This window comes from Sorex fumeus, unplaced genomic scaffold (assembly GCF_029834395.1).
Source record: "Sorex fumeus unplaced genomic scaffold, SorFum_2.1 ptg000045l, whole genome shotgun sequence".
Lineage (NCBI taxonomy): Eukaryota > Metazoa > Chordata > Mammalia > Eulipotyphla > Soricidae > Sorex > Sorex fumeus.
Window position 1 is genome coordinate 19804945 of NW_026606102.1, and position 25609 is coordinate 19830553.

The 25609-nt window shown below is 52.5% G+C and overlaps 1 protein-coding gene across 1 annotated transcript; it reads left to right on the forward strand.

Annotated features, from left to right (window-relative positions):
- The first annotated feature begins 20126 nt into the window (after nucleotides 1–20126).
- PDZK1IP1 (PDZK1 interacting protein 1) lies at nucleotides 20127–24012 on the forward strand. Its single transcript, XM_056122409.1, has 4 exons — nucleotides 20127–20224; nucleotides 22337–22445; nucleotides 23420–23515; nucleotides 23845–24012. Exons 1-4 carry the CDS (start codon nucleotides 20158–20160, stop codon nucleotides 23915–23917), a joined length of 345 nt encoding a protein of 114 aa, XP_055978384.1. The 5' UTR covers nucleotides 20127–20157; the 3' UTR covers nucleotides 23918–24012.
- The last annotated feature ends 1597 nt before the right edge of the window (nucleotides 24013–25609 follow it).

Below are 25609 nucleotides of genomic sequence, written 5' to 3' on the forward strand. Positions count from 1 at the left end.
GCATTCCCACCAGCAGTGAAGGAGGGTCCTTGAGAAATGCTTTTTTGGTGATACCTCAGGGAACTCTATTATTTATTTATTGGGTTTTGGGCCACATCCAGCAGTGCTCAGTGGTTACTTCTGACTCTGTCCTTAGGGCTTACCCGTGGCAGACTCAGGGGACCATATGGGATGCCAGGGATAGAACCCAGGTTGGCTGTGTGCAAGACAAGTGCCCTCCATGCTGTACCATCACTTGGGACCCACTCCTGGGGAATCTTAATGACTCCTTCCTTGTAGCTGGGGTTAGAACTCCTACACAGTTCTCCTGAGGTTCAAGATATTGAATATTTTCCTTTTAATGTGAGTATTATTTTAATATGAACATGTATTGCTGTTGTCCCAAAGTTCCAAATGGGATCAGACCACCGTCTCCTTCATGCAAAATTCTACTTCACAGAGTGGGGAGAAAGGGCTGCAAAGTTTAAGAAGAGAACTCCCAGAACGACCACCAACTGGGAGCTCTTTGGCACTATTGCGGCAACATGGGACGATGCCGTTGTTGACAACATTGACAAGGAATACGATCGACTGGTTCAGCACCTCCATGATTGTGCAAGGAATGCCGAGAGAGAGAGAGAGAGAGAGAGAGAGAGAGAGAGAGAGAGAGAGCCACAGAAAAACGCCTGTCTTTGAAAACTCTCGAGCTTATTTGCCAATGTGGCTTGGCGCAAGCCTCAGGCAACCGTAAGCGAACATCTGAGCTCACAAAGCAGTGCAGAGAAGTGATAAAGGAAGACTTCAAAAAGAGAAGAGCAGCAGTGCTGGTTGATGCGGCAGAAACCGAGAAAATCATTCGCAATGCCTGCCTGTCCTTCGCCAACTACAAGACCAAGATGACTGCCCTCCGACGTCCTGATGGATCTATCACATCTTCCAGAAGGGCAGTGGAGAAGATTATCCATGACTTCTACTCGGATCTCTTCTATAGCCATGTCCACCTGCCCACATACCAAATTCCGCAGGATGGATATGTCGTTCCCAATGTTCTCCCTTCCGAAATCAGACACACCATTTCATTGGTAAAGAAACGAACAGCACCCCGCCCAGACAAGGTCAGACCTGAACACCTGAAGAACCTGCCGTCAGTACTCATCAATACACTGGCTCAGCTCTTCACACACTACCTGTCTGAATGCAAGGTTCTGTCCAAATGGAAAATCAGAAGGACTGTTCTACTGTACAAGAAGGGAGACATCCACGACATTGGAAACTATCGCCCCATCTGCCTGTAGTCTGTCATCTACAAGCTGTTCACTTGAGTCTCCTGAATAGGATTGGGAGAACACTACATGAAGGACAACCATGCAAACAAGTGGTGTTCCGCAAAGGATTCAGCACGATCGACCATATTCACATGATACCCAAGCTCATTGAGGTTTCTTGGGAGTTCAAGATGCTGCTCTGTGTAACGTTCATTGATTTAAAGAAGGCCTTTGATTCTGTTGAGACTGAAGTGGTCATCGGAGCCCTAGCCAAACAGGGCGTTCATACTCAATACATTAGGATGCTCTGTGAGCTGTATTACGGATTCACTACCAGGATCTCACCATTCTACAAGGAAGTGATCATCCATGTCAAGAGAGGAGTTTGGCAATGCCTCTTCTGCAAACCATAGCACCCAAAAGGAGAGAACAAAAGGGAGTGCCCTGCCACAGAGGCAGGGTGGGATGCGGGATGGGGGGTGAGAGGGATACTGGGATTGATGGGGGTGGAGAATGGGCACTAGTGGTGGAATGGGTACTCGATCATTGTATAATTGAAACCCAAGCACAAAAACTTGTAAGTCCACAACTGTATCTCATGGTGTTTCACTAATAAAAAATGAAAAAAAATTTAAAAAAGAGAGGGGTTTGGCAGGGTGACACCATTTCTTTCTTTCTTTTTTTTTTAGTAAAATCAAAAGCATATTTATTTAAATGAGGAGAAAATACAGTGTCTTAGAAAAACAAAAATTATAAAATGTTGAGTATCTAAAGCAGGTGGGAAAAGATCTCTTTTGCAAGTAGAAATAGTTCTCAATTCACCAAAAATGACTAATTATCTAAGATAAAACGTTAGGAACCAAAGTCAAGTAAATAAAGATTTAAGTTTAGAGAAGATCTGAACTACTTCTGATTTCAAATACAAAACTCAATGTTGTCTTGTAGAATACAAACATATCATTGTGGCCATTTCTTTTTTTTTTATTTTTAATTTTTATTTATTTATTTATTGAATCGCTGTGGGAAAAGTTACAAACCTTTCAGGTTTAAGTCTCGGTCATGCAATTATCAAACACATTTTCCTTCACCAATACTTACTTGTCACCACCAAGAACCCCAATAAACCCCCCCCAACCCTCCCAATGCCTGTGAGGCAGATGAGTTCTAGTTAACACTCTATCTACTTTGATTAGATTCATTGTTTTGACAAGAGATGCGCCATTATTATTTAGACTTTACACCCCCAAATCGGACATGCTGAAAAGGCGCCGTGGAATAAATTGTTTTCTGCCGCTGGTTACAAGAACCAAATGATGTTGCTCAGCCGCTATTGCAGCCGCGCGGGTGACACCATTTCACCGAAACTCTTCAGTGCCACCCTCGAGAACATCATGCGACGACTGGAATGGGAAGGAATGGGAGTGAAGGTAGACGGTCGGCAACTACCCCGCCTCCGCTTTGCTGATGACATCGTTCTAATAACACCAAACAATAGCCAAGCGGCACAAACGCTGGCCGACTTTGACCGTGAGTGTGGAAAGGTCGGACTACAGCTGAATCTCATGAAGACAATGTTTATGAGAAATGATCTTGTTCCTGATGTTCCATTCGCTCTCAACGGAACAACCATCTCCGAATGCAACAACTATGTGTACCTAGGTAGAGAAGTCAACATGACAAATGGCCTGGCACCTGATTTGCGCAGGAGGAAGAGAGCGGCTTGGAATGCCTTCAAGAGCACTGAAGAAATAGCTAAGAGGACAAAGAACTGCGGCTCCAGGCACATCTCTTCGATTTCACTGTTCTTCCTGCATTATCTTATGCCTCAGAGACCTGGGCCCTATGAAAACAGGATGAGAACGCTATTCAGGTCTCCCAAAGAGGAATCAAAAGAGCTATGCTTGGAGTATCACGTTTCACTCAAACGAGAGAAAGAATCCGGAGTTCTAACCTCCATAGATGGTAAGAATCAGGGATGCTATCTCATTTGCCAAGGCATCAAACATTAGATGGGCTGGACATGTAATGAGATTTAGAGAAGACCGCTGGACTAGAGCCATTACCGACTGGATTCCAAGGGGTGTCAAAAGATCACATGGCTGCCCACCTACGAGATGGTCAGACTTCTTTGTCAAGACCCTGAATGATCAGTTTGAGGCTCTTCATGTTCCTAGAATGAGCAGAGGCCGTTTGGCTACACTAGCATGCAACAGGGATGAGTGGAGACATTACTGTCGCCCACTCGAGCAAATCAATGACAAGTGATCAAGTGATGTATTGCCTAAGAGCCATGCAATCAAGTGGCTGGGGTTCAAGTTCTCTTCCACTTATTTTCTGAGTTTCATCACCTACAACCTTGGGTTCTTGTTATGAAATGGGTATATTAGATTTGTCTCAAATTGCTGTGAGGATTGACGGGGCTATGAATGAGAATCTCCACGAGTGTGCCTGGAACACAGTAAACATTCGACACGAAGCACTCCTTACTGAGCAGGCACTTTCTTTTTTTTTTTTTTATAATTTATTTATTTATTGAATCACTGTGGGAAAAGTTACAGAGCTTTCAGGCTTAGGTCTCAGTCATGTAAATATCAAACACATTTCCCTTTACCAATACTTATTTTTAACTGCGAATCCCAATAGGACCCCACCTCCCACCCCTCCCAATTCCTGTGAGGCAGATGAGTTCTAGTTAACACTCTATCTACTTTGACTAGATTCATTGTTTCTATAAAAGATGCACCATTATTATTTAGAGTTTACCACCCCCCCCCCAATCAGACATGCTGAAAAAGCGTTGTGAAATGATTTGCTTTCTATAGCTGGGTTCAGGAATTAAATGTTGTTGCGCGGCCGCTATCGTGGTTTTGGATTTCTGCTATTTTACTTATTAACTCTGGAAATATTTCTACTAAAAGCCAGATAGTTAAGAGATTGGTTTCTGTGCTCTGGAGTTGTGGCCGTGCCGGAGAGCCGCTCGTGGGGGGCAACTGGTGACCTCGGTAGGGCGTGAAGGGCGGACCGGAACGCCCCCCTTCCCATGAGGTTTTAGTCGCCCCCACACCCCCGGCTCATACCCGCTGTCCACAAGGCTCCCATGCGGCTCCCATCTTCCTTTTAAGAGAGGAGAGGGCCAATGGGACAACACCGTTTCCCCTCCAGGCAGACATGATGGCCTGGATTAACGCATAGTCCGTTCACTTTTCTGCTCCAAGCTGCTGGGTTCTGCATTAAGTCCTTGTGCTTCTGGGGCCGTGGCCGTGCTGGAGAGCCGCTCGTGGGGGGCAACTGGTGACCTCGGTAGGGCGTGAAGGACGGACCGGAACGCCCTCCTTCCCATGAGGTTTTAGTTGCCCCCACACCCCCGGCTCATACCTGCTGTCCACAAGGCTCCCATGCGGCCGCCATCTTTCTTTCCAGAGAGGAGAGGGCGAATGGGGCAACACCCTTTCCCCTCCGGGCAGGCATGATGGCGTGGTTTAACGCATAGTCTGTTCGCTTTTCTGAGCAGGCACTTTCTTGAGTGGGCATCATTCCATACTGAGCAAGTATTCTTTTTTCTTTTTACTATTTGACTACAACTGGTGGTGCTCAGAGTTTACTCCTGACTCTGCGCTCAGGAATTACTTGGGCATTGCTCGGGGGCATATAGAACACTGTAGATCAAATCCAGAGTGGTTGGGTGCAGGGCAAATGCTCTGTCTCCTGAGTAAGTACTCTTCACTGAGTGTACACTTCTCACTAAGCACGCTGTAAGTAAGCACTTACTTCTTATTGAGTCAATACTCTCCTGAGTAAGCAATCTCCTGAGTAAGCACTCTTCTGAGTAAATTGTACTTATTGAGTCAGCACTTCTGCTGAGTCAACACTCTGCAGTTTAAGCAATCCTTACTGAGTAAGTACTCTGCTGGGTAAGAACTCCTTAGCAAGTACTCTATTGAGGAAGCACTCCCTACTGAGTAAACATTATACTAAGTTGGTACCCTACTAAGGAAACAACTCTTTACTGTGTTGGCACCATGCCAAGGAACACTCTGCTGAGTAAGGTCTCCTTACTGAATTAGTACTGCTGAGTAAGCACTGTTTATCGAGTACGGACTCTGCAAAGGAAGCACTCCTTACTGAGGGAACACTTTGCTGAGTAAGAAATCTGGCTGAGTAAGCACTAGTTCTTCCCCTTCCCCATCCCACTGCTGCCCCCCGTCTTGGCTTTTGAGTCATACCTGTGCTCAAGACTTACCCCTGGCTCTGTGCTCAGGGATCACTCCTGGAGGGACTTTGGGGGACTATATGGGGCACTGGCGGTAAAGCCTGGGTGGGCTATGTACAAAACAAGCGCCCTCCCCACTGTGCTCTCTCCAGCTCCTGCAGAAGCTCTTCACTGAGTAAACTCTCACTGAGTAAATGCTCCCTAAGCTAGCTCTCACTGAGGAAGCTCTCACTGAGGATGCAGTCACTGGGGAAGCATCTTCTAGGTGCAATCAGATAACCTAGCACAGAATTCAAGAAATGGACTCAGGTGTTTTTGTTTGTCCTGACTCCAGGGCAGCCTCTCCTAATGAACTGGGGAGATCGGTGGTGAGGTTCTGGCCCCTGAGAAATGTGGCTGACTGTCCCTCCACAGAGCACTGTAGCCCTGCCCATCTTTTGCAAAGCGGTTTAGGGTTAATTTTGGGGTTATTTAGGGGCACTAGTAAAAAACTGGAAAACTGACTTGATTTTGCCTTTTAAGCACACTAGTTATTATTTCGTGGTTATAAGTTGTCTTCTCCGCCCTCCACAAACTTTTCTCATTATAGAATCTCTGGAATGAATAAAAAGATTTAAAAAAAAATCACAAACTTGTTGGCCCACTTAAGGTTGCCAAGGAACGTTTTATTGTATTTCCTACTTAAATAGTTTTTCCACCTGCAAAATTGTGATTGCATTTTGTTGAACTTTTGCATGCAGCTCCAGTCCTCTAAAGTCATTTTCTCATTCTGAAGGTCAAAGTCTGACTTTTCTGGCAGAAGTTTGAAAGGTGAGATGGTCACTGGTTGGGCTGCCACTTCCAGACTGAGCCCAAGAGGGCTCGTGTGGTCGTCAGAGGCACCTGCAAGCCCTCGACCCTACCCACTGGGCTCCAAGCTGAGGAAGGGCTGACTCCAGGCAGGCAGGAATGAGGCTCCAGTACTCGGGCCCTGATTGGTCCAAGTTCCCGCTGCAGCCAGGCACTCAGCTACGGTCCTCCAAGCAACCGGGTGCATCGTTCCCGGGGCAGAGGCTCAGAGATGAGCGGAGACTTGCTCAGGTCACACAGCTACTGTCTGGACAATCTGGCTCAGGCTCACTCTCCCTAGATTTCAGGGGCTCCAGCATTTAGTCCCTTTGCCCTGCCCAGGCCTTGAGTGCTCAAGCTCCCTCTGCAAACCCAAAGCTTCTGCTTGCACCTCTCTGGTGATGGGGAGCTCACCACCTTTCAGGGGCCTGGTTGCTACTTCTAAGTAGGGCTTCCTCTCCCAGACCAGCTTCTCTGTGATGCCCATTCTCGTTCTGACTCAGAGGGCACAGAGCTCAGGTTCTCTACTGGTCACAGTAAGGGGCACGGACTGGGAGCAAGAGCACCATAGAGTTTGTTCCTTCTCATGCTGGAGATGGCAGCTTCTCTCGCTAGTGGATCTTAGCTATTCTCCAAGCAGCTCACAGGTCACAGCACACTTAGAAACAAGGGAAGGTGTCCGTTCAGTTGCGATGGACTCAAAGCAGTCAAAGCACACTTCAAGGCCTGTGCCTGCTCCTTAGTGTGATTTTTAACTTCCTTCCCTGGGTTGGTGTTGTGATGAGTGGGGCTCACTCACAGGCCTGGCTCTAGGGCTCACACATTTGCTGGTGGCGCTCACTGGGGACCACACTCTTCGGGCCTCAGTATGGTGGGAAATCACTGATGTGCTGGGGATCGCAGAGAGCAGAGCTGCCAGGAACGAATGGTGGAGGGCAAGGGGAGATATTACAGGGGTGGGGCGCTTGCCTTGTTTGTGACCAAACTGGTTCTATCCCCTGCACTACACATGGCCCTGCAAGCACTGCCAGAAGTGAGACCTGAGCACAGAGCCAGGAGTGAGCCGTGAGTGCAGAACCAGGAGTGAGCCCTGAGCACCGTTGGGTAGGATCTGAAAACCAAAACAAACAAAAACACACACAACAATAAATACCAAAACCAGACACAAACAATAGAATTGCCAAGATCAAGTCTTGTGTATATAACAGCACCAGGGACCAAACTCACAATCTCATGTTTGCAAAAAAAGTGCTTTTTCCCACCCCACGCTTATGGTTTATTATCCGTGTATAAATGGTGGAACGTGGGTTTTCTTGCTCTTCCCTCCAATTCTTGTGGAAATGTACAACTTCTCCAGAAAAGTGGGTCGTTCCTAGGACTTGAGACTCGCCCAGCAGCTCTTCTTTCCCTGACCTGGGCCATAGTGCTCTGACCTTAGGCTATTACACTCAGTGTCCATGCACAGTTGAATGGTTTGCCTTCATTTCCTGGTCAGAGCTCGTCCCAGAGCTCACGCCAGAGCCTGCGCAGGTGAGCTAGGTTGCAGGTGAGCTAGTGGTGGGCAAGGTGGACCTGTGCCCTCTGTCCTCCACCCTAGAGCTCGTGGTCGCTCACTGCTTGCCTGCACTGTGATTGCAGTGATTTCCCATGCTCTGGAGTGAAAGCACAAAAACAGTCCCAAGCTTGGCACACCACAGAAGTCCCAAAAGTTAAATGAATGAGCACATGCTCTGGCCTCACCCGCCGCCTTTTGCTCTTCTGACTTTCTTTGATTTAACAAATGGCTTGAAGGATAAGGCATGGCACAGGCTGCATCCTTGATCCAAGTTTTCTTCCTCCGTTCTTGCATTGTGCAGTCACCTGGTATACCAGGAACGTCCTTTAAACTGTTCTTTGACCCTGCATATCTTTCACTGCTCTGCCTTAACCTACGTCCCCCCTCCTCCCCCCACCCCAAGCTCTCTGCCAGATTTCCCTATAGCCAATGTCCAGTCCTGGAACCCATTCTTCAGGATAGACCCGGAGGGTGAATGTTGCTGAACTGCAAGACTTGCACATCTTCACTGATAATCAATCCTGTAGATGGGTCTATGGCCAAAGAGTCTTGCAGGTATGATAAGGTCATGGGTTCGATCGCCGGGGCTGCCCGCATGTGCTGCGATATGTCTGAAGATTCTCCTCTCTGGGCCTGTCTGCTTTGCTCTTCGGGATCTCTGGCACTGCCAGCAATTCCAAAATTCACTGCAGCAAGGTGTGTGCAAGCATCCTAACTGAAGAGATGAGTAAAGGACCAGGCATGTGATTCCTGGACAGCACATGTGTCGTCTCCCAGTGAGCTCTGCAGTCAGAAGGTGCGTGAGCATTACAAGTAAAGTGCAGGGCTGGGAGAGCTTGTGTGTGAGCACAGCAAAGAAAGGTACCTGCATCGTGATGGACACAACCCAGTGTGCAGGCACCAGGAGCATGTATGTGACCCTTGTCTTCACAGGCACTGCAGAGGGAAGGGAGGTGGGGGAAGTCAGCCATGGAAAGGCTCAGCATTTCCTGAAAGGCGAAGGTCCTGAAATCACTCCTTTTCCAACCCCCTTCCCTCCAGCCAGCTGATCTCCCCTCAGCTCCCCCAGCTTGCACGCCTTCCCATCTGCTCCCCAAAACCTGGACCCCACACTTGGGCTAAATCTTCTCTTCAGATTATACTTCACGTCTTCTCTCCTGAAGTGAAGAGTCCCCCACTTTTCCTAGCATAGCCAACTTGAAACCTTCAACCATCCCTAACTTCTCCCCTTCCTATTCCAGATCTCGTTGACTTGCCCCTCAGAATTCCTCTCGATTCAGGTCACAGGTTTGCATTACAGCATTGCCGCCCTGTTCCCTGGAGCACTCCAGCCATCCCCTCTGCTCTCTGCTCCCGTTGCAGAAGCAGCCTTAGCCCTCCTGTCCATTCCCTAGCACTCACCCCACTTGTGTTTTGAAATCCATCTCTCACCTGCTCCCTGCCTTCAATTCCCTGGAGCCCTGATCTTCGTACAGCTCCTTCCTCGGACCTTCATGCCTCCTGTCTGGCAAGCCTCTCCCCTCTCCTGGCTGAGAGCTACACTGATCCACTGTTGCTCCTCAGAGAAGCCTTCCCTGGTGACCCCAGGTGAGTGAGCACTCTGCTCCCTGCCGGCACTTCTGTTCTGTCTGGTCTTCCCATGTTGGCAGAGGACCTGCCTTGTCTGTCTGTCTTCCGGTGGGTCCCCTGGAATGTACCCTCTAGGAGGGCGGGAGTGCTGTTCTGGGTGTGTCAAATCTCTGACTGCTGGGGCTGCGGAGGCTTGTGACACATACCGGTCAGATGAATGGACTTGAGACAAGATCCCACTTGTTTCTTCCTCTGTTTCCATGTTGCGAGGGAGATCATACCTTGTAGTGCTGGGGAGCAACATGTGATCCCAAGGCTAGACCTCAAGTTTCCTACCTGCAAAGTCTGCGCTCCAGCCCATGAGTCATGTTCCCAGATAAACTTTTTTTTTAATTGCTTTTTGGGTCACACCCAGCAATGCTCAGAGGTTACTCCTGGCTCTTCACTCAGAAACCACTCCTGGCGGTGCTAGGGGGACCATATGGGATGCTGGGGATCGAACTCGGGTCAGCCATGTGCAAGGCAAACGCCCTACCCATTTTGCTATCACTCCAGCCCCAACAGAAATTTTCTTGGCTTCCTAGACATCCCCGCTTTAAACTCTCAGCCCTCCTGCAACTTTTGGTGCAATTGTAGTTAGATACTGTAGGAAGAAGCTCCATTTGTTTCCTAGGGGATTACTCATCTCCCCATAGATGGTAAGTGTGCTTTGAGTAAATGAATGGAAACAAACCAGAATGCTGTTGGGGAAACTGACCATCAAAAAAGTGCTTGCAGAGATAGTGCCAGGCTAGACTGTGTCTCTAGGGCTCAGCCTTGCCTCCCTCAGGCACCCACCTGTCATGTCTCTTTCTGGCTCACTGTCCTTGATCGCTGAGGAGTGAAGTCTCACAATTGACAGGAAACTATTTAATTTTTTTTATTTTATAAGGTAGTTCACAATATTTGATTACATTTAATATTCAAACACCAATCCCATCACCATTACACCTTCCCACCACCAAATTTGGGATGTTTCCATCTCAAGTTCCAATCCCTGTGCACAACAGAAATAATATATTTTGTATTGTCTGTTATAAAGAACCACTGAAAATGCTTACGAAAAAGCATTCATAGAGGAAACAGTGTAAAGATTGTTCTATTTTGGCAGAGGCCATTAAGACATTCTTTAGGATATTACTACCATGTTTTTAAAGGTTAAGTGATGTGAGCTTTTGTATATGTATGAAAATATATATATGCATATATATTTCCCTCTATGATTTGTTGCCTACTCTCTGAACCCCATCAAATGTGTTATGGTACTTATGGAAAATGGGTAGGGAGTGTCTTATGATGTGTCACACGGCCACAAATGTGGCCATGAGGTCCAAGAACATGTTTACTCATTTGTGAGGCTTGGCCTGAGCATATGGGGAAGAGGCCTTGAGCTTGGCAGCGGTTGGGTTATGGAGGTTTTCGGCTGCTGGGCCTAGGTCCTTTGGGTCGGGGGACGGCTCTCACCCACCCCCTTCTGGGGTGCCCCGAGTGAAACAGCCTGGCGTGGAGTCCAGTGGCATGGCTATGGTAGGCTTCATGTTATGCTCCTTTCCAGGAGAAAGAGCCATGTGATCTCTGACCGGACACTTTGTGTGACCTTGGAAACCAGTGTCCAGCCTGGTTACTGCCAGCCTGATGCAACACAGGGGAGCAGGGTGGTGTTGAATCTCAGGCAAAGCTGGACCATGGCACTTCTGCTGGTGGACTGGACACCTGGAGCAGAGCCAGTCCTTCCACTTGGCCAAGTGGGCAGCGGGGTGGGGGGAGTGGTGATGGATCTCTCTGCCCTGGGAGTGGTATCATGGTCATACATCTCCCTGGCCCATGGGGGTCACCGTGGACCCAGGCAACACAGCTAGTACATGTCTGGAGGCCCCACTGCTGCTTCTGACCCAGGCCCCACTACTGGACCACTGGGGATTTCAGATCTAGAAAGCCTTGTTCAGAGAGCATCCAGTCTCTCCCCAGCTCTGACTGTGAGGCCCCTTGGCGTTGCTTGGAGCAGAACTATCCCAGCCCCCTATACAGTCGGTACTTCCTCACCTCTCTGTGCCGGGTAGCTCACCAGCCTGGCAAAGATATCAGCCTCCTTCCTGGAGAGATTGCTATAATCACGTCAAGTAAAATGCACAGCATTATATATATATCACGATCATGATCATCCTGTTGTTGTCAATTGCCTCGAGCAGGCCCCAGTCACGTCTCCTTTGTCCCAGCCCTGAGATTTTAAGAAGTGCCATATTCAAGGTTCTTTCAGGGTTAGGAGAACGAGACCCATCATTGTTACTGGTATTTGGCATATTGGGTATGCCACGGGGAGTTTGCCAGACTCTGCCGTGTGGGCAGGTTACATTCGGTAGTCTGCCAGTTTGTCCAAAGTAGGAATGAATGAGATAATAAGATTTCACGCTTCCGGGAGCTGGGTTTTATAGTCTCTGAGTCTTGGCCGTTGATGGGATTATAGAGCTCTGGGGGTCAGATGGTGGGTGTGACCCCTCTCTACTGGAAGATGGAGGATCTGGGTGGAGGATGCTCAGCTCCAATCTGAGCAGGCTTGGAGATCTCAGCCCCAGGACCCGCATGCCTTTGTTCCTCTGCGGTACTTCATGCATGTGGAGAGTGGTCTCAGCATGGAGGTGGCTGGTTCTGGAGGTCTTCGGCTTCTGGAGCTCTGTTGGGGGGGGGGGAGGGAAACTCAACCCTCTCCCCCCAAGGGGCCCCAGCGAGGACAGCCAGGTGTGGGGGCAGGATATATATATATGGCTGGAGTGATAGCACAGAGGGTAGGGCATTTGCCTTGCACGCGGCCGATCAGGCTGACCTGGGTTCGATTCTTCCACCCCTCTCGGAGAGCCAGGCAAGCTACCGAAAGTATCTTGCCCACATGGCAAAGCCTGGCAAGCTTCCCGTGATGTTTTCGATATGCCAAACACAGCAACAAGTCTCACAATGGAGACGTTACTGGGCCCGCTCGAGCAAATAGATGAACAACAGGAGGACACAGTGACAGTGGCAGATATATATACATATATATATGTAATATATGAAGACTATGAAGTCTTCTAATATATGAAGACCAGTGATATTGAAATGAATAAACTGTAAAGTGCAAGTTTGTACCGCAAAGACTCAGGTGTATGTACCGTTAAAACAAGACGTGCCGATGGACCAACTTCACAATGATGAGCTCAATGATTTTTCCAGGCATCTGTGACCATTGCAGGCTTCAGCGTTCTTTTCTTTTTCACTATGGTGCATGGGAATGCCGGCCAACAGGCAAAGAGGAGGGGAAGAGTTGTGAGGGTTGGGGGCAGCAGGAAACCAGGGGGAGGAATGGAACCCAGGGGCTCATACATGAAGAATATATGCTTTAACATTGAGCCACATCCCCGGTCCCAACAATTATTTGGTGATATAAAAGTATCCCAGAGGGATTGTGCCTTGCTGCCTATCTATATTCCTAACATAAAAGAGGACTTTGCACAAAGCATTGGTAAAATTCTGATGCAATAGTTCCCCTGTGTGAGTTGACTCCTGGGTGCTGCCCATGGGTCCTGGAAAGGGAGCACTGGGTGAAGAGGAGCCAGGTGGCAGAAATGCCAAGACTGGCGAAGGTGCCAGCCTCCTTCTTGGAGAGATCGCTATAATCACATCGAGTAAAATGCACAGCATTATATAAAAAAAGACCAGTGTTATTCATATGAATAGACATTGATATGACACAGAGACTCACCACAGTTCTGACCTCAGAAGCTGCCAAAAATGTAACAGTCCATCTGGTCTCTCGCCAGAGTCACAGAATCGGCTTCTAGAGTGGAGGGACCAGAAACCCATTTATAAACACCCCGTTTGGGTTACCTGGTGCTTGGCCTCCACTTCCATGCCTCTAGTGACAGGGCCCTCATTGCCATGTCTGGGCTGGTCAGCTCAAACTTCTATGAGCATGATGACTGTCATACCCAGGGATGGCTCAGAACCACCTTGGTGCACGGCGGGCACCCAGGGCTGTTGAGTGCTTCCTGCTCTGGTTTCTGTGCTCTTCACCTGCATCCTCCATCCTCAGCCAGGCCAGAGGTGTGGTTTGCTTTCATGAAGGCTAGGTGGGGTGGACACTTGGGCACTGTGCTCAGTGGTGGGTGCTGGGGGTGACACACACATAATCAATTAGCATGTGGTTGCAATTTGTGATAATTTGCAGGGGCCATGCCTGGAAACATGTTTCAGGCTGGGAACAAGGGGAGGTCAGAGAGTACTTGTTGGAAATGGCAAGCAAGGCGGGACTGGGAGTGCCGGCCAACAGGCAAAGACGAGGGGAAGAGTGGCGAGGTTGAAGGCAGCAGGAGGCCAGGGGAAGGCTTTGCCTGTGTTGGGAGCCCCAGAAGCCTGAAGTGCAGGGCAGCAAGGGTGCGAAGTCTTCAAATGCAAGCCAGGAGGTCTGCACATTTTCTTAGAGTTATCGGAAGGCCTTAAGCAACTTCTGAATAAATAAAACAAGCTCCAGAGGCGCTCTCAGACGTGCCGAAAAGCCACTAACAAATGAAACATTGGGAGGGGGTGAGAGGGAAACTGGGGATATTGGTGGTGGGAAATGTACACTGGTGGGTTGATAGAATATTGCAGGACTGAAACCCAATCATGAACAACTTTGTAACTGTGTATCTCAAGGTGATTCAATTAAAAAAAAGAAATATTACAAGAATGAATAACAACAGAAAGCTTTAATTTCTGTGCTCAGAATGCCTTTCTTGAATGAGTCTCCCTGCCTTCCCGGGGCTGGTCTCTCCCCAGGTCTTCCTGTTACGGGCTGTTTGCTCCATCTAACAAACAGTTCAGCTGTTTTGGCTTGAGTCACCTGTTCCAGGATGCTGTCCCAAACAATGTCGCCTTCCCCCACCTCTCTGGCACTGCCGAGTGCGCCACGTGCGCTGTTCACAGCACCACTGACGGCTGCATGTCAGGGTCCACCCTCTGTGTGCGCGGGAGGGCGGGGAAGTTGCCTTAGGCAAACTGGCCCCCGCCCGGCCCGCCCCAGTCTGGCACGAACGCCACCTTCTGGCAAGAAGCGGCATGGCAGGCAGGGCGGGGTGGCGCCTAAGTAGACCAGCTCCGGGCTGGCTGGCTTCTTAGGGCCGTTAGCACCCAGGTCTAAACAGGTGGACAGTCTGTCCAAGGGAGTAGGTGCATTCCTGATGGCAAAGCTGGACTGGAACAGAGAGGAACTGGTCATTGAAGGACAGAGAAGCAATCGAGGTGTGGAGCCAGAGAGGGGTGGGCCAACCTATGCCAGGTCTCTGCCCTGAGTTCAGATCTTGGGTCCAAGCCAGAACAACAGGACACCCAGCTTGTTTCTATGGGGACCCAGGGTTGTGTCCATATGGCTGGGGAGATGACCCCCCTCGGATGGATGAGGACACTCAGGGAGCAGGGAGCAGCCTCAAAGCCAAGTGTCCACCCACACCCCCTTTTCCGGAACAACTTGTTTTGCTGTAAAGCCTGGGACTTTGACCCGGTGTGCTTTCCTCCTCGGTCACCTGATGTCCTTCCTGCCCCCCTCACAATAAGGCCAGGGCATGCGTCCTTCCCTGCTGGGTTCTTGGGTGAGGGAGGTGGGTGGGGGGTCAGGGGGCTATGGGAAAGTTTGGGCTGCCCTCTAGGCCACTGGCTGCAGGAAGGTGGTCCCTGGGACTTCCCTGCTCAGCTCTGGGTTTGTGGGACCCAGGACCCCTGGGCTCTGGGGTTTCTTTCTTTGCTCCATTCGTCTCCCTTCCTCGGAAAGACCCTGTCTCAGAGTTGTGTCCTGGTCCCTTGAAGCATCCTTCATTTTCCCTGCTATCTATCCTCTGTGTGTGCACTCACACATGGGCACACGTGGGCACACACACACTTGCATGTGCACACTTGGGCACACACATACACGGGTACACACACATGGGTACACACACGTGCACACTTACAAACACACACCCGAGCACACACAAGTGCACGCAGACATACACATGGGTGCAAACACACATATACATACATATACAAACATGAGCACATACACATAAGCACACACGTGCACACTTACATATACACACCTGAGCACACACAATGCACGCAAATACACAGACATGGGTGTACACACATGCGTGTACATACACACATACACATACACATGGGCACATGCATACAAATGCACACAGGAGTCTGTGTGCTGCCCCATCTTAGCTGCTATGCCGTGCTTTGCATCATGGTCAGCTCCCAGAACTAGCCACCTGAGTCCAGACACAAGCGTCCTGCTGCCTTTTGGGAGTTTCTCTGGGGGGGGGGGGCACCACTGGCAACTTACTTATTGCCTGTAAGTCTGTGGTGCATCGTTTATCTCCCCTCACACTCCTGTGGACGTCACCCACTTGCTGCTAAGGCAGAAATTGGGCCTCACTCTTAGCTCCTTCCTGTCCTCACCTACTCCCAGCTTGTCACTGCTTTCTAGGCTTCCTGCCACCTTCTTACCAGGGCTTAGATCCACTATAGCTACACACCTGCAGGGAGCCATGGCACTGGGAGTGTCGAGCCTTAGACCCCCACCCCTACCTCTCCCGTTCTACCATCTTTGTTTGTGGTGCTGAGGACCAAACTGGCTTGGCCATCAGGGAGGCAAGCATCTTATCCTCCGCACGATCTCTGTGTACTCTCTCCAGTCTTTTCTGTTTCTCTCCCTTTGTTGTTGGGAAATGATGCGGTCACAATGATGGGGACTTCACACATGCTTAGCTGCACTGCTCACACACTGGGCTGTGGTGCTCAGTGGACATTGTACTTTAGTTGTGATACTCACATATGTTCTCATTGGACTTCACGCTGTTGGCTGTGGTACTGACATATCTTTTAGCTGCTGTGATTTCTGGGCTTGGCACACAGCCAGCCAGCTGTGGTGTTCCAGGGGAATTGGACACTCTGTTGAGGTGCTGGAGTCCCAGACAGCAGAATTACCCGTGATCCATACTTGGCTCATGTGGACAGTATCAGGAATCAAACTCACAGTCTCAGGCTTGTAAGGTAGGCATTTTGTCACTGAGTTATTCCTCTAGTCATTCCATTTTTTTAGAATTTTCTTGCAGATAATGTTTCAGTGAGGAACATTGGTTGATGGTTGCAGCTCCAGGTGTACAGCATGATAAATCAATATATATATATATTATATATGTGCATTATACCACAATCACTGCCGAGGTCTAATTTCTATCTGCCAAAATAAAATTGGCCCCTTGGCCCATTTCATCCACCTCCTCCCCTCCGACATATTGGTAAGCACCAGTTTGTTTTCTGTGTCTAAGAGTTTGTTTTTGTTTTATTTGCTCATTTGATTTGTTTCTGTAGATATCATGGATGAGTGAAATTGTTTTCTATCTCCTGAGGGGAAGTCACCTAGAGTGATTTGGTTCACTGGATGATACCTTCAAGACCAGCTATCAGTCTGTCTGTCTGTCTGTCTGACTTATTGAAAATGGGAACATTTCATCTTTTTTCAGCAGCTGACTAGTATTCCATTATATACGCATACTCACAACCGATTATTGCTTATCCCTTAGTCTGTGGTTGCTTAGGTTGTTTCAGTTTCTTGGTTATAGAAAATAACAAGGTAATAAACATATGTGCGTAGATAGAGACTTTACATCTTTTTTGTTTTATTTTACTTTGTTTTCATGTCACAGCCAGCAATGCTTCGTGGATAGTCGTGGCTCTGTGCTCAGGGAATCATGAGGTATTGGGGATGGGTCTTAGGTGTCCTATGTGCCAAGCATGTGCTCAGCCAATCGAGCCCCAATCTTAGAAAAAATTCATTCTTATTGTTCGGCTGACTGAAAAGCACACACACTGGGTTGGTTGCTGGGATCACACGCCTGGTTTCTTTACGTTCTTTCAGCACCACACAGGTCTCCCTTCTGTCCCAGCCCTGCCTCTCCCTGGCTGTCCCTTGCCTTTGCTTCTGACTCTTCTGAGGCTGTCAGGGGACTTGATCCTGATTGCCCAGTGAGGGCTCTGCTTGCGGGGTCCTGGTGGCTGTTAGTATGTTTTCCTTGAAGAAGTGCCTTCTTGCTCTGCCCGTGTTTTAATCGGTGGTTGTGAGACCGATGTGCTGTGTGACCTTTGTCTCGGTCGTGACTTTATAGGGGGACCCATTCCTTTCTGGATGGACAAACCTTCCTCTGTGTTCTGGGCTGCATTTTGTCTCGATGCAGATTCTTGAGCTGTGCATCAGCCTTTCCTCTTGTTGATCCCATTTTCTCATTTTTGCTTTTGTTCTTCTGCTTCTGCACTCCCCGTTCGTTTCCTGCTCTGGCTCCCCAGGGGTTTTCATTTCTTTTTCTTTGTTTTTGTTTTTTGGGTCACACCCAGTGATGCTCAGGGTTCACTCTTGGCTCTGCACTCAGGAATTACTCCTGGTGGTGCTCGGGGGATCATAAGGGTTGCTGGGGATCGAACCTGGGTCAGCCGTGTGCAAGGCCAACATCCTACCCATTACTATCACTCTGGGGCCAGAGTCCTGGTTTTCTGAAATGCAAATCTCACCTTGTGACACCCTACTTAAACTTCAGTTGCAGATCTAAGAGGATGTTTGTTGCATTCGGCCCCATTCCTTGCGTTCCACTCACGAAAGCCCTGGCTGTTCATTAACAGGCTGGTGCCTGCTCCAGCCAATGTGCCAGAAGATTCCAAGGACACCAAGTTGGATAGGGAGGGAGCACAGGACACACATGGGGACATCACTTTGTTCTTTTTCTTTTATTAGTGAAACACCATGAGGTACAGTTACAGACTTACAAATTTTTGTGCTTGGGTTTCAGTTATACAATGATCAAGTACTCATCCCTCCACCAGTGCCCATTTTCCACCATCACAGGTCCCAGTATCCCTCCCACCCTCCATCCCCCCCCCATCTCACCCTGCCTCTGTGGCAGGGCATTCCCTTTTGTTCTCTCTCTCTCCTTTTGGGTGTTGTGGTTTGCAAGAGAGGCATCACTTTGTTCTGAGCCACGTTGTTCTCGGTCACCTTTATTTTTTAAAATTTATTAATTTATTTATTTTTAATTTTTATTAGTGAAATGCCATGAGGTACAGTTGTAGACTAACAAGTTTTTGTGCTTGGGTTTCAGTTATACAATGATCAAGTACCCATCCCTCCACCAGTGCCCATCTTGGACACCTTTAGACACCTCTCGCTTCTTTGGACGGCAGAGGGCCCCGTCCTCACAAGCACGACAGTGACACGGAGCATGTCTGGGAGCACCTTGACTGCCGCCCTGCCTGGAGGGCTGGCAGCAACAGTTTGGAGGGTCCCGGGCAGGGAGGGCTTCCAGCTCAGGCCCTGACTCCCAGGGCTCCTGCAGCCACGGTGTCTGTGGGCTTTCTTTCCTTTCTTTCTTTCTTTCTTTCTTTCTTTCTTTCTTTCTTTCTCTTTCTTTCTTTCTTTGTTCCCTTTTTTTATTTTTTAACATTTTTATTAGTGAATCATCACCATGAGGTACAGTTACAAACTTATGAACTTTTATATTTCAGTCATACAATAATCGTTTACCCATCCGCCCACCAGTGCCCATTTTTCTCCACCAGTGTTCTCAATATCTTTCCCATCACTCCCACCTCATCCCCCCCCCACCTCTGAGGCAGGGCATTCCCTTTTGTTCTATCTCCTTTTGGGTGTTGTAGTTTGCAATAGAGGTATTGAGCGGCCATCGTGTTCGGTCTATAGTCTGCTTTCGGCACTCATCTTTCAACCCGAATGGGTCCTCCCAACATACTTTACTTGGTGTTCCCTTCTCTATCTGAGCTGCCTTTTAGTGGACTTTTTCTTGCCAGGTGTCCGTGCACCTCTGCTTCCTGTCTCCTGGGGATGTCAGGACAGGCCCCCCACCTAGCCCCTGGGTCTGGAACCACCTTTTTTCCCCCCCTTGACTCCATCATCAGGGCTGGGTCCCTCTGCTTTCCTCCTGGTGACAGAAAAAGAGGGACAGAACGGAGAGAGCACAGAGCCCAAGACCAGCCGGCTCTTCCAGCATGGGCTCTTCCGTCATGGGAGTGCCACTGGCTCTGGGTGAGGCCAAGAGGAAGTATGGAGAGCCCAGGGCCCTTCCCTGCTGGGACCCACTCAGAGGCGGAGTTAGAGCAGGGCTGGGCTGGAGGGACCAGGAGTGGGGCACAGGTCTTAGGCCAGACTCTGTGTGTGGGGCTGAGGGTGCTGGCCTGGCCTTTCCCTAACTTCTGGGCTTTCCCAGCCCAGCAAATCCCTCATCCAGAGTCAGGCTTCCTGCAGGCCCCGCCTCTGGGGCGCTGGGGGCCTGAAGCAAGTGTGTCACAGGATGCCACTCCTTCCCCAGAACCCTGCCCCTCTGCCTGGAAGAAGGAGCAGACCCTGAAACTGCACTGCGGGAAGGCCTAGCTGGAAATGGGGTGTTGGGCTCCCCCACGTTCCCTCGGCCTTAGACATTTCCTTAGAAAGTCTCTGCCTGGCAACCTCAGTGCCAGCTCCTGTGGGCTGGGCAGCGGCCAGGGTGGCCAGGCCTGGCACTCATTACCTCAGGAGGGAGGGCGGGCACTTCCCACAGGCTGTCCTCCTCCTTCCTCCCTCACCTTCCCGGCAGACTCTCCCACCCTGAGAGTCAGCTGATCGCCCCACACAGGTGCTCGGATCCCAGCTGCCAGGAGCAGACCAGGAGCTGCTTATTGCCATGGGGACGCTCAGCCTGGTCCTGCTGGGCCTGCTCGCCACGGTGGCCCCTGCCAGCTGTCAGCAAGGTAGCTCAGCGGGGAGCTCAAGGGGCAGGAAGGGGGGATCTGGCTGGGCAGGGTGCCGAAATCCTAGGGGCTCCAGGATGGTTTTCTGCTCCCTCTTACCACCCTGATCCTGTAAAACTAGTCAGAAGGGGGGAATCCCCCGGCTGGGCTGGCCAGGGAAGCTCCAGAGGTAGAATTCTGAGCCAGCATTCTGTCAAACTGGCTTCTACGAGTGTGAAGTGGGCATCTGGGAGATGGTGGGGCTTGGGGGCTGGGGGGAGGGTTGAGGGGTCATAGAATGGAGATGAGGGGTCCCCAGAACAGAACAGGGGCTCCAGTGCTGACAGGCAGCTGCTGGGAGGCTCGTTCGGCTCATTCCAGGCTGATGCTATCACATTTTGAGTCCTAAGTCCTCAGTATTCCGTTCCTGGGCTCCAGGGTGGCCCCACTGTGGCACTCTCAGCTCTTTTCTCTGGCCCTGCCTCTCTTTTGCTGTGTGACCTTGAGTGAGTCACTACCCATCTCCGAGACAGTGAACCTGCCCAGTCACCTCCCACAGCAGTCCCCAGAGTGTGGAAAGGTTTTGCCCCAGAGAAGTGCACCCACAGGGTCTCGCTCCCTCCCCCCTGCAGGGGCTAACCCTGTAGCCACTGTCTGGGCTTTCTACGGGTGGGGTTTTGGTGCAGAGGTGCTGGTAAAGATGTTTCCAGAAGACTGGACACCTGCAGGCAGCGCTCTGAGCTCGTGTGCAGAGGGCCCCGAAGCCATCCTGGGATCCTGCAGGGTGGAGGCTGGTTGCTTCACAGCAGCTCAAGCAGGGCCCAGGCCTTGATCCCTCTCTGCTGCGCACAGCCCAGAGCCCTGGAGTCAGGAGGAAGACTCCGGGGCACCCTTAGGTCTTGAGTCCGAACTTTCAATCCTTGAGCACACATAGAGGACACAAAGGGCCTGGACTGTTGATCGTTTTTCTGGAGAAACCTCTGGGCCACACCTATGGGGGCTATGGCAGGGCCTGGGGTAGTCTCTCTGGACCTTGTGGTGTCCAGGCTCATAAGCCAGGGGGTGGCTTGACCAGGACTGAGAGGCCCTGGATCCCCAGCGTCTACTCCAGCACCTGCCGGGCTGACAGGCATGAGGGACCATCGTGGAAGGAGGCAAGAGCGGTTTCTCTTTGGAGCCCGATCCAGAAGTGCTCGGGTTGGCCCCTGTGTGGTGCTCAGGGAGCTCTGCTGCCTAGACACACCGCCCCAGCCCCCGAAAACAGCATGGCACTGGGGAAGGGACCTGGAGGCAGGAGTTCCAGAAGCCTCTGGGATGCTGCCTGCTGGTCTCTGTCCCCTGCGGGCTCCCAGAGACAGCAGGGGTGGTGGTGGGGGTGGTGGGGAGCCCTCTGGGGCTGTACTGAGCAAAGGCAGAGGTGTCCAGGAGCCTTGGGGAGTAGAGGTAGGGAACTCCTGTCCCCTAGAACCCAGAGGAGATCCAGAGCAGACTCTGCTCCCCTTTCTTCCCACCCCTGACAACCTGCATGCAGCCACACCTGCCCTCACACCCTCCCAGCACCAGAGAAATCTCGGCTACAGAACAGGATCGTCCAGATGCCTGTGGGTGCCATCAGCACAGGGTGCCCCATGCCACCCCCATGAGGAGACTGGAGGAGGGCACCTCACACATTGGCAGGTGGAGGTGGGTGGGCTGTGCAGGGGGATGCCCTTCGGTCCCCGGGCCTGTGTGGGGAGTGGGGCGCAGACCCTGACTGGAGTAGGTCTCCCCGAACCACAGCCCTTCCTCACAAAGGTCCCCCATGTCTCCTGGGTCCTGGCAGCTGGTTGATTAATGGCAGGTTTTGCTGTTGCTGACTTGGGGCCACACCTGCTGGTGCTCAGTGCTCACTCCTGGCTCTGTGCTCAGGCATCACTTCCGGCGGGGCTTGCGGCACCATCTGGGATGCTGGGAATTGAACCCGGGTCTGGCACACACAAGGCAGTCATCCTCCCCACCGTGCTACTTCTCCAGCACCTGGCTGATGGCTTGAGACACAGGCCCAGCCCTTGGGGCAGGGGCCCCTGCTGCCCTGCCCCACTGCCCCATGTGCCCTGCTATGGTCCGGCCTGCTGCAGCCCGTCTCCTCCACAGGCCTGGGGAGCCTGCAGCCGTGGATGCAGGGACTCATTGCCGTGGCCGTGTTCCTGGTGCTCGTGGCCATCGCTTTCGCTGTCAATCGCTTCTGGTGCCAGGAAGAGCCGTGAGTGTGGGGTGTCGGCTGGGCGGGCCCCACGTTGGCGGCTGTCAGGGGAGGAGGTGCTCCCAGCTGTGAATTCTGGGTCTTGTTTTCTCCTGCTTTCTCAGGGGAGCTGTCTGGGAGCCACTGGGGCCTGAGGCACTTGCAGGGTCTCGGAAGGGAAGGGCCAGTTTAGCTGCAAGGGGTCTGGGGGCACAGATACTCCTGCGAGGACCCCCAGATGGGCAATGGCAGCCACAGCAGCAGGAACTGGCGTTGCCTGAGAAAGGGAGAGCTGGAGGGCAGGTGTGGGGGGCATTTGAGGCTGTTCCCCCACCCCCCACCATCTTGCTGCTCCTCTCCTCTGGGGCCTGTGGCCTGGCAGTGCTCAGGGGACACAGGATACAGGGGGAGTAGACAGGGGAGCCTCGGTGGGCTGGAACTGAGTAGGTGACTGGGGTGGGGAAGTCCGCTCGGGCCGCCTCGCAGAGACTCTAGCAGGTTGTGCAGAAGGAGGAGGCTTGGGGTCAGCAGGGAGGGAGAGGCTCAAGGCTGTGGAGGAGTCTGGCGAGCAGAAGGAGGGACAGCCTAGAGCAGGAGCTGCTTTCACTTGGGTCCTCCTGAGCTGAGGGGTTTGTGGGAGGCCTGTGAAGGGTCCTGAGATCCACTGAAGGGATCCAGGAACCCGGCAGAAAGAATGTGAACACACACACTCACATACACCACACACACGCAAGACCCTTTCCATGGAAACATCCCCCGATTTCACAGGCTCTGCTTCCGCGGGTTCCGTGGCCACCATGGCCACTGGTCTGTCCTGCACGCCCCGTGGGGACGGGGGTCAGAACCCCAGGCTGGGGACTGACGCAGAGGGAAGGAGGGGCCAGAGGCAGGGGCTCAGAGGAGTCTGCCAGCCTCAGCCCCTAGCCCCACGTGGGTCAGGGATGGGGTGTGAGGGTGCCGGGCCCGCGGGTCCTGCTGATGAGGCCTGTCCCCAGGGATCCAGTGACCATGGTGATGACCATCGGAGACAAGGCGGACGGGGTGCTGGCAGGGACGGCTGGCAGGTACTCCTCCATGGCTGCCGGCTTCAGGTGAGGTGCTCCAGGGCTTCCTGGGGCCAGGCCGGGCAAAAGGGGCACGGTGAGAGAGGGTGGGATGAAGATGGGGCCTCTGAGAGGACTGCTGGGCTCTTGGGCACAGAAAGCCCCAGTGTGGGGAGGGGGATGGGACTTGGGGGGCTCAAGGGTGCACTGGACCTCACTGGCGGGTGGTGCAGACAGAGGGCTCAGCAAAGAGCTGAGTTTGGGAGCTGGTGGGGGACAGGCTCCGCGAGGGGTGCGCACTGGCGAGGGGTGCGCACTGGCTCGGGGAGCCGGGCTGTCCCGTGCAGGGCCACGTTAACCCTGTCCTGCTCTTTCAGGTCCAGTGAGCATGTGAACGCCTACGAGAATATTCTGGAGAATGAGGGCAAGGTCCGGAGCACTCCCATGTAAGTCCAGCTCCAGGCCCTTCTCTACGTGCTGGAATTCACAGTGGGAACTCCTGAGGGGTCTGCTGTGGCCCTGGGGGTCCCCCCAACTCAGAAGATCCTTCCAAAGAGTTCCAACACCACCCCCCTCCCCTGCCTGTGGAAAGGCCCTTATTTCTGTGAAATAAAAACGTTTTGTACTTCTGGGGCTGAGGCAACAGCCCTCATAGTCCCGTGAGCCCAAGCTTTCTTCCTGAGCCTCCATGAGTCCAGAGCCAGGGCCCGAGGATCCCCGAAGAAGCCCTTCCAGGGCCTCCCGCAGGGCCGGGGAGCTCAGTCACTCTCCCCACATTCCAGGCAGAGAGTGTTCCCACCCTTGCCCTGATTTCCAGGGTCGGGGTCCTGGTCACAGGGTGCTGGTGGTTGGGGGGGGGCTCATCCACCACTGCCACAGAAGCCGCAGGAAGCGCCCCCGACCCCCATGGTTGGGTAGGTCCAGTGCCCAGCCCAGCCGCTCTGTAGATCAGGGGGGCTCTGGGTGCTGGCGCTCAGGGAGCCCAGACTTGAGTCAGGGTTCCTGGGTGAGCTGCTGTGATGCAGGAGGGTCACTGCACTCTCTGAGCTCAGCCTCCCCTGTCCTACTTCATGCTACTCACTTAGTCTAGGCCGTGGGGGTCAGAGAACTGGGTCCCAGAGGGAAGGAAGCAGGAGGGGGAGCGGGTGCAGACTTTGAAGCCCACTCATCTGGGGACACTTTCTCCTGGGAAGTCTGTCTGGGGAGACAGTCCAGGAGCACCTCCAGACCCAGCAGCTCCCCACTGCGGGGTGCCATCCAGTCCAAATGACCGCCTCATATCACCGAGGAAAGAGCCCAAGCAGGTAGTGACAAGGGCTTGGCCCACAGCCGATTCCTCCCCTGCTGTGTGACCTGGGGGCAGTAGCCGCCCACTCTGGGCTCCAGCTCAGGACGGGTGACTGCTGTTCTGTGACTTCCCCTTAAGTGGGCGGAAGCCTGTGCCAGGTGAAAGATGAGTCGTCTTCTTTGGCCCTGCCCAGTCTCTGCTGCCTCTAGGAAGCCTTCGCTGATTAGGTCAGAGTTCCGCAGGTGACTCGCCCTGGCCCAGAAGGAGCGAGGGGCTCCTAAGGGTGCCGCTCAGGCGCTGCTGCTCCCTGGCACACACGCCTCACCTGGGAGCTCGCCCTAGCTCGGAGTCCTTTTCCTGCTCCCCTCTAGCGACCTCCCGCCCCTCTCCGCTCTGGCAAGATGCTGGGAATTCCGGGGGCCCCTCCAGGTGCTGGGAGGGCCCCGACCCTCGTACCCCGCGCCCGGAGTTCCAGCCCTCGCCGGGGCAGGGGGCATGGAGCCCCGGGCCCCAGAGTGCCTGAGCCCCCAGCCTTATCGCGGGCTCCACCTGCCAGCCCGGCCGGGAGAGGGGGGAGAGGAGGCTGGGCCGGGGCAGGGGGCGCTTAATGGCCCTCGCGGGCCTAATCTCAGGCTGGCAGCCGCGCAGCGGCTCGGGCCGCTCCTGGAGGAGGCTGATAAGGCACCAGCTGGGCCCCCCCCATCTATCGCCGCGGCGCAGCCGGTCCCGGGGGGCGCGGGGCGGCGCAGGGCCGGGAGCCGAGCCCGGGGCTGGGCGGAGCCCGAGGCGGGAGGGGATCCGGGGCGCCCTGAGCGACAGACGAGGGGGAGGGACCCCAAGTGGCCCAAGACCCT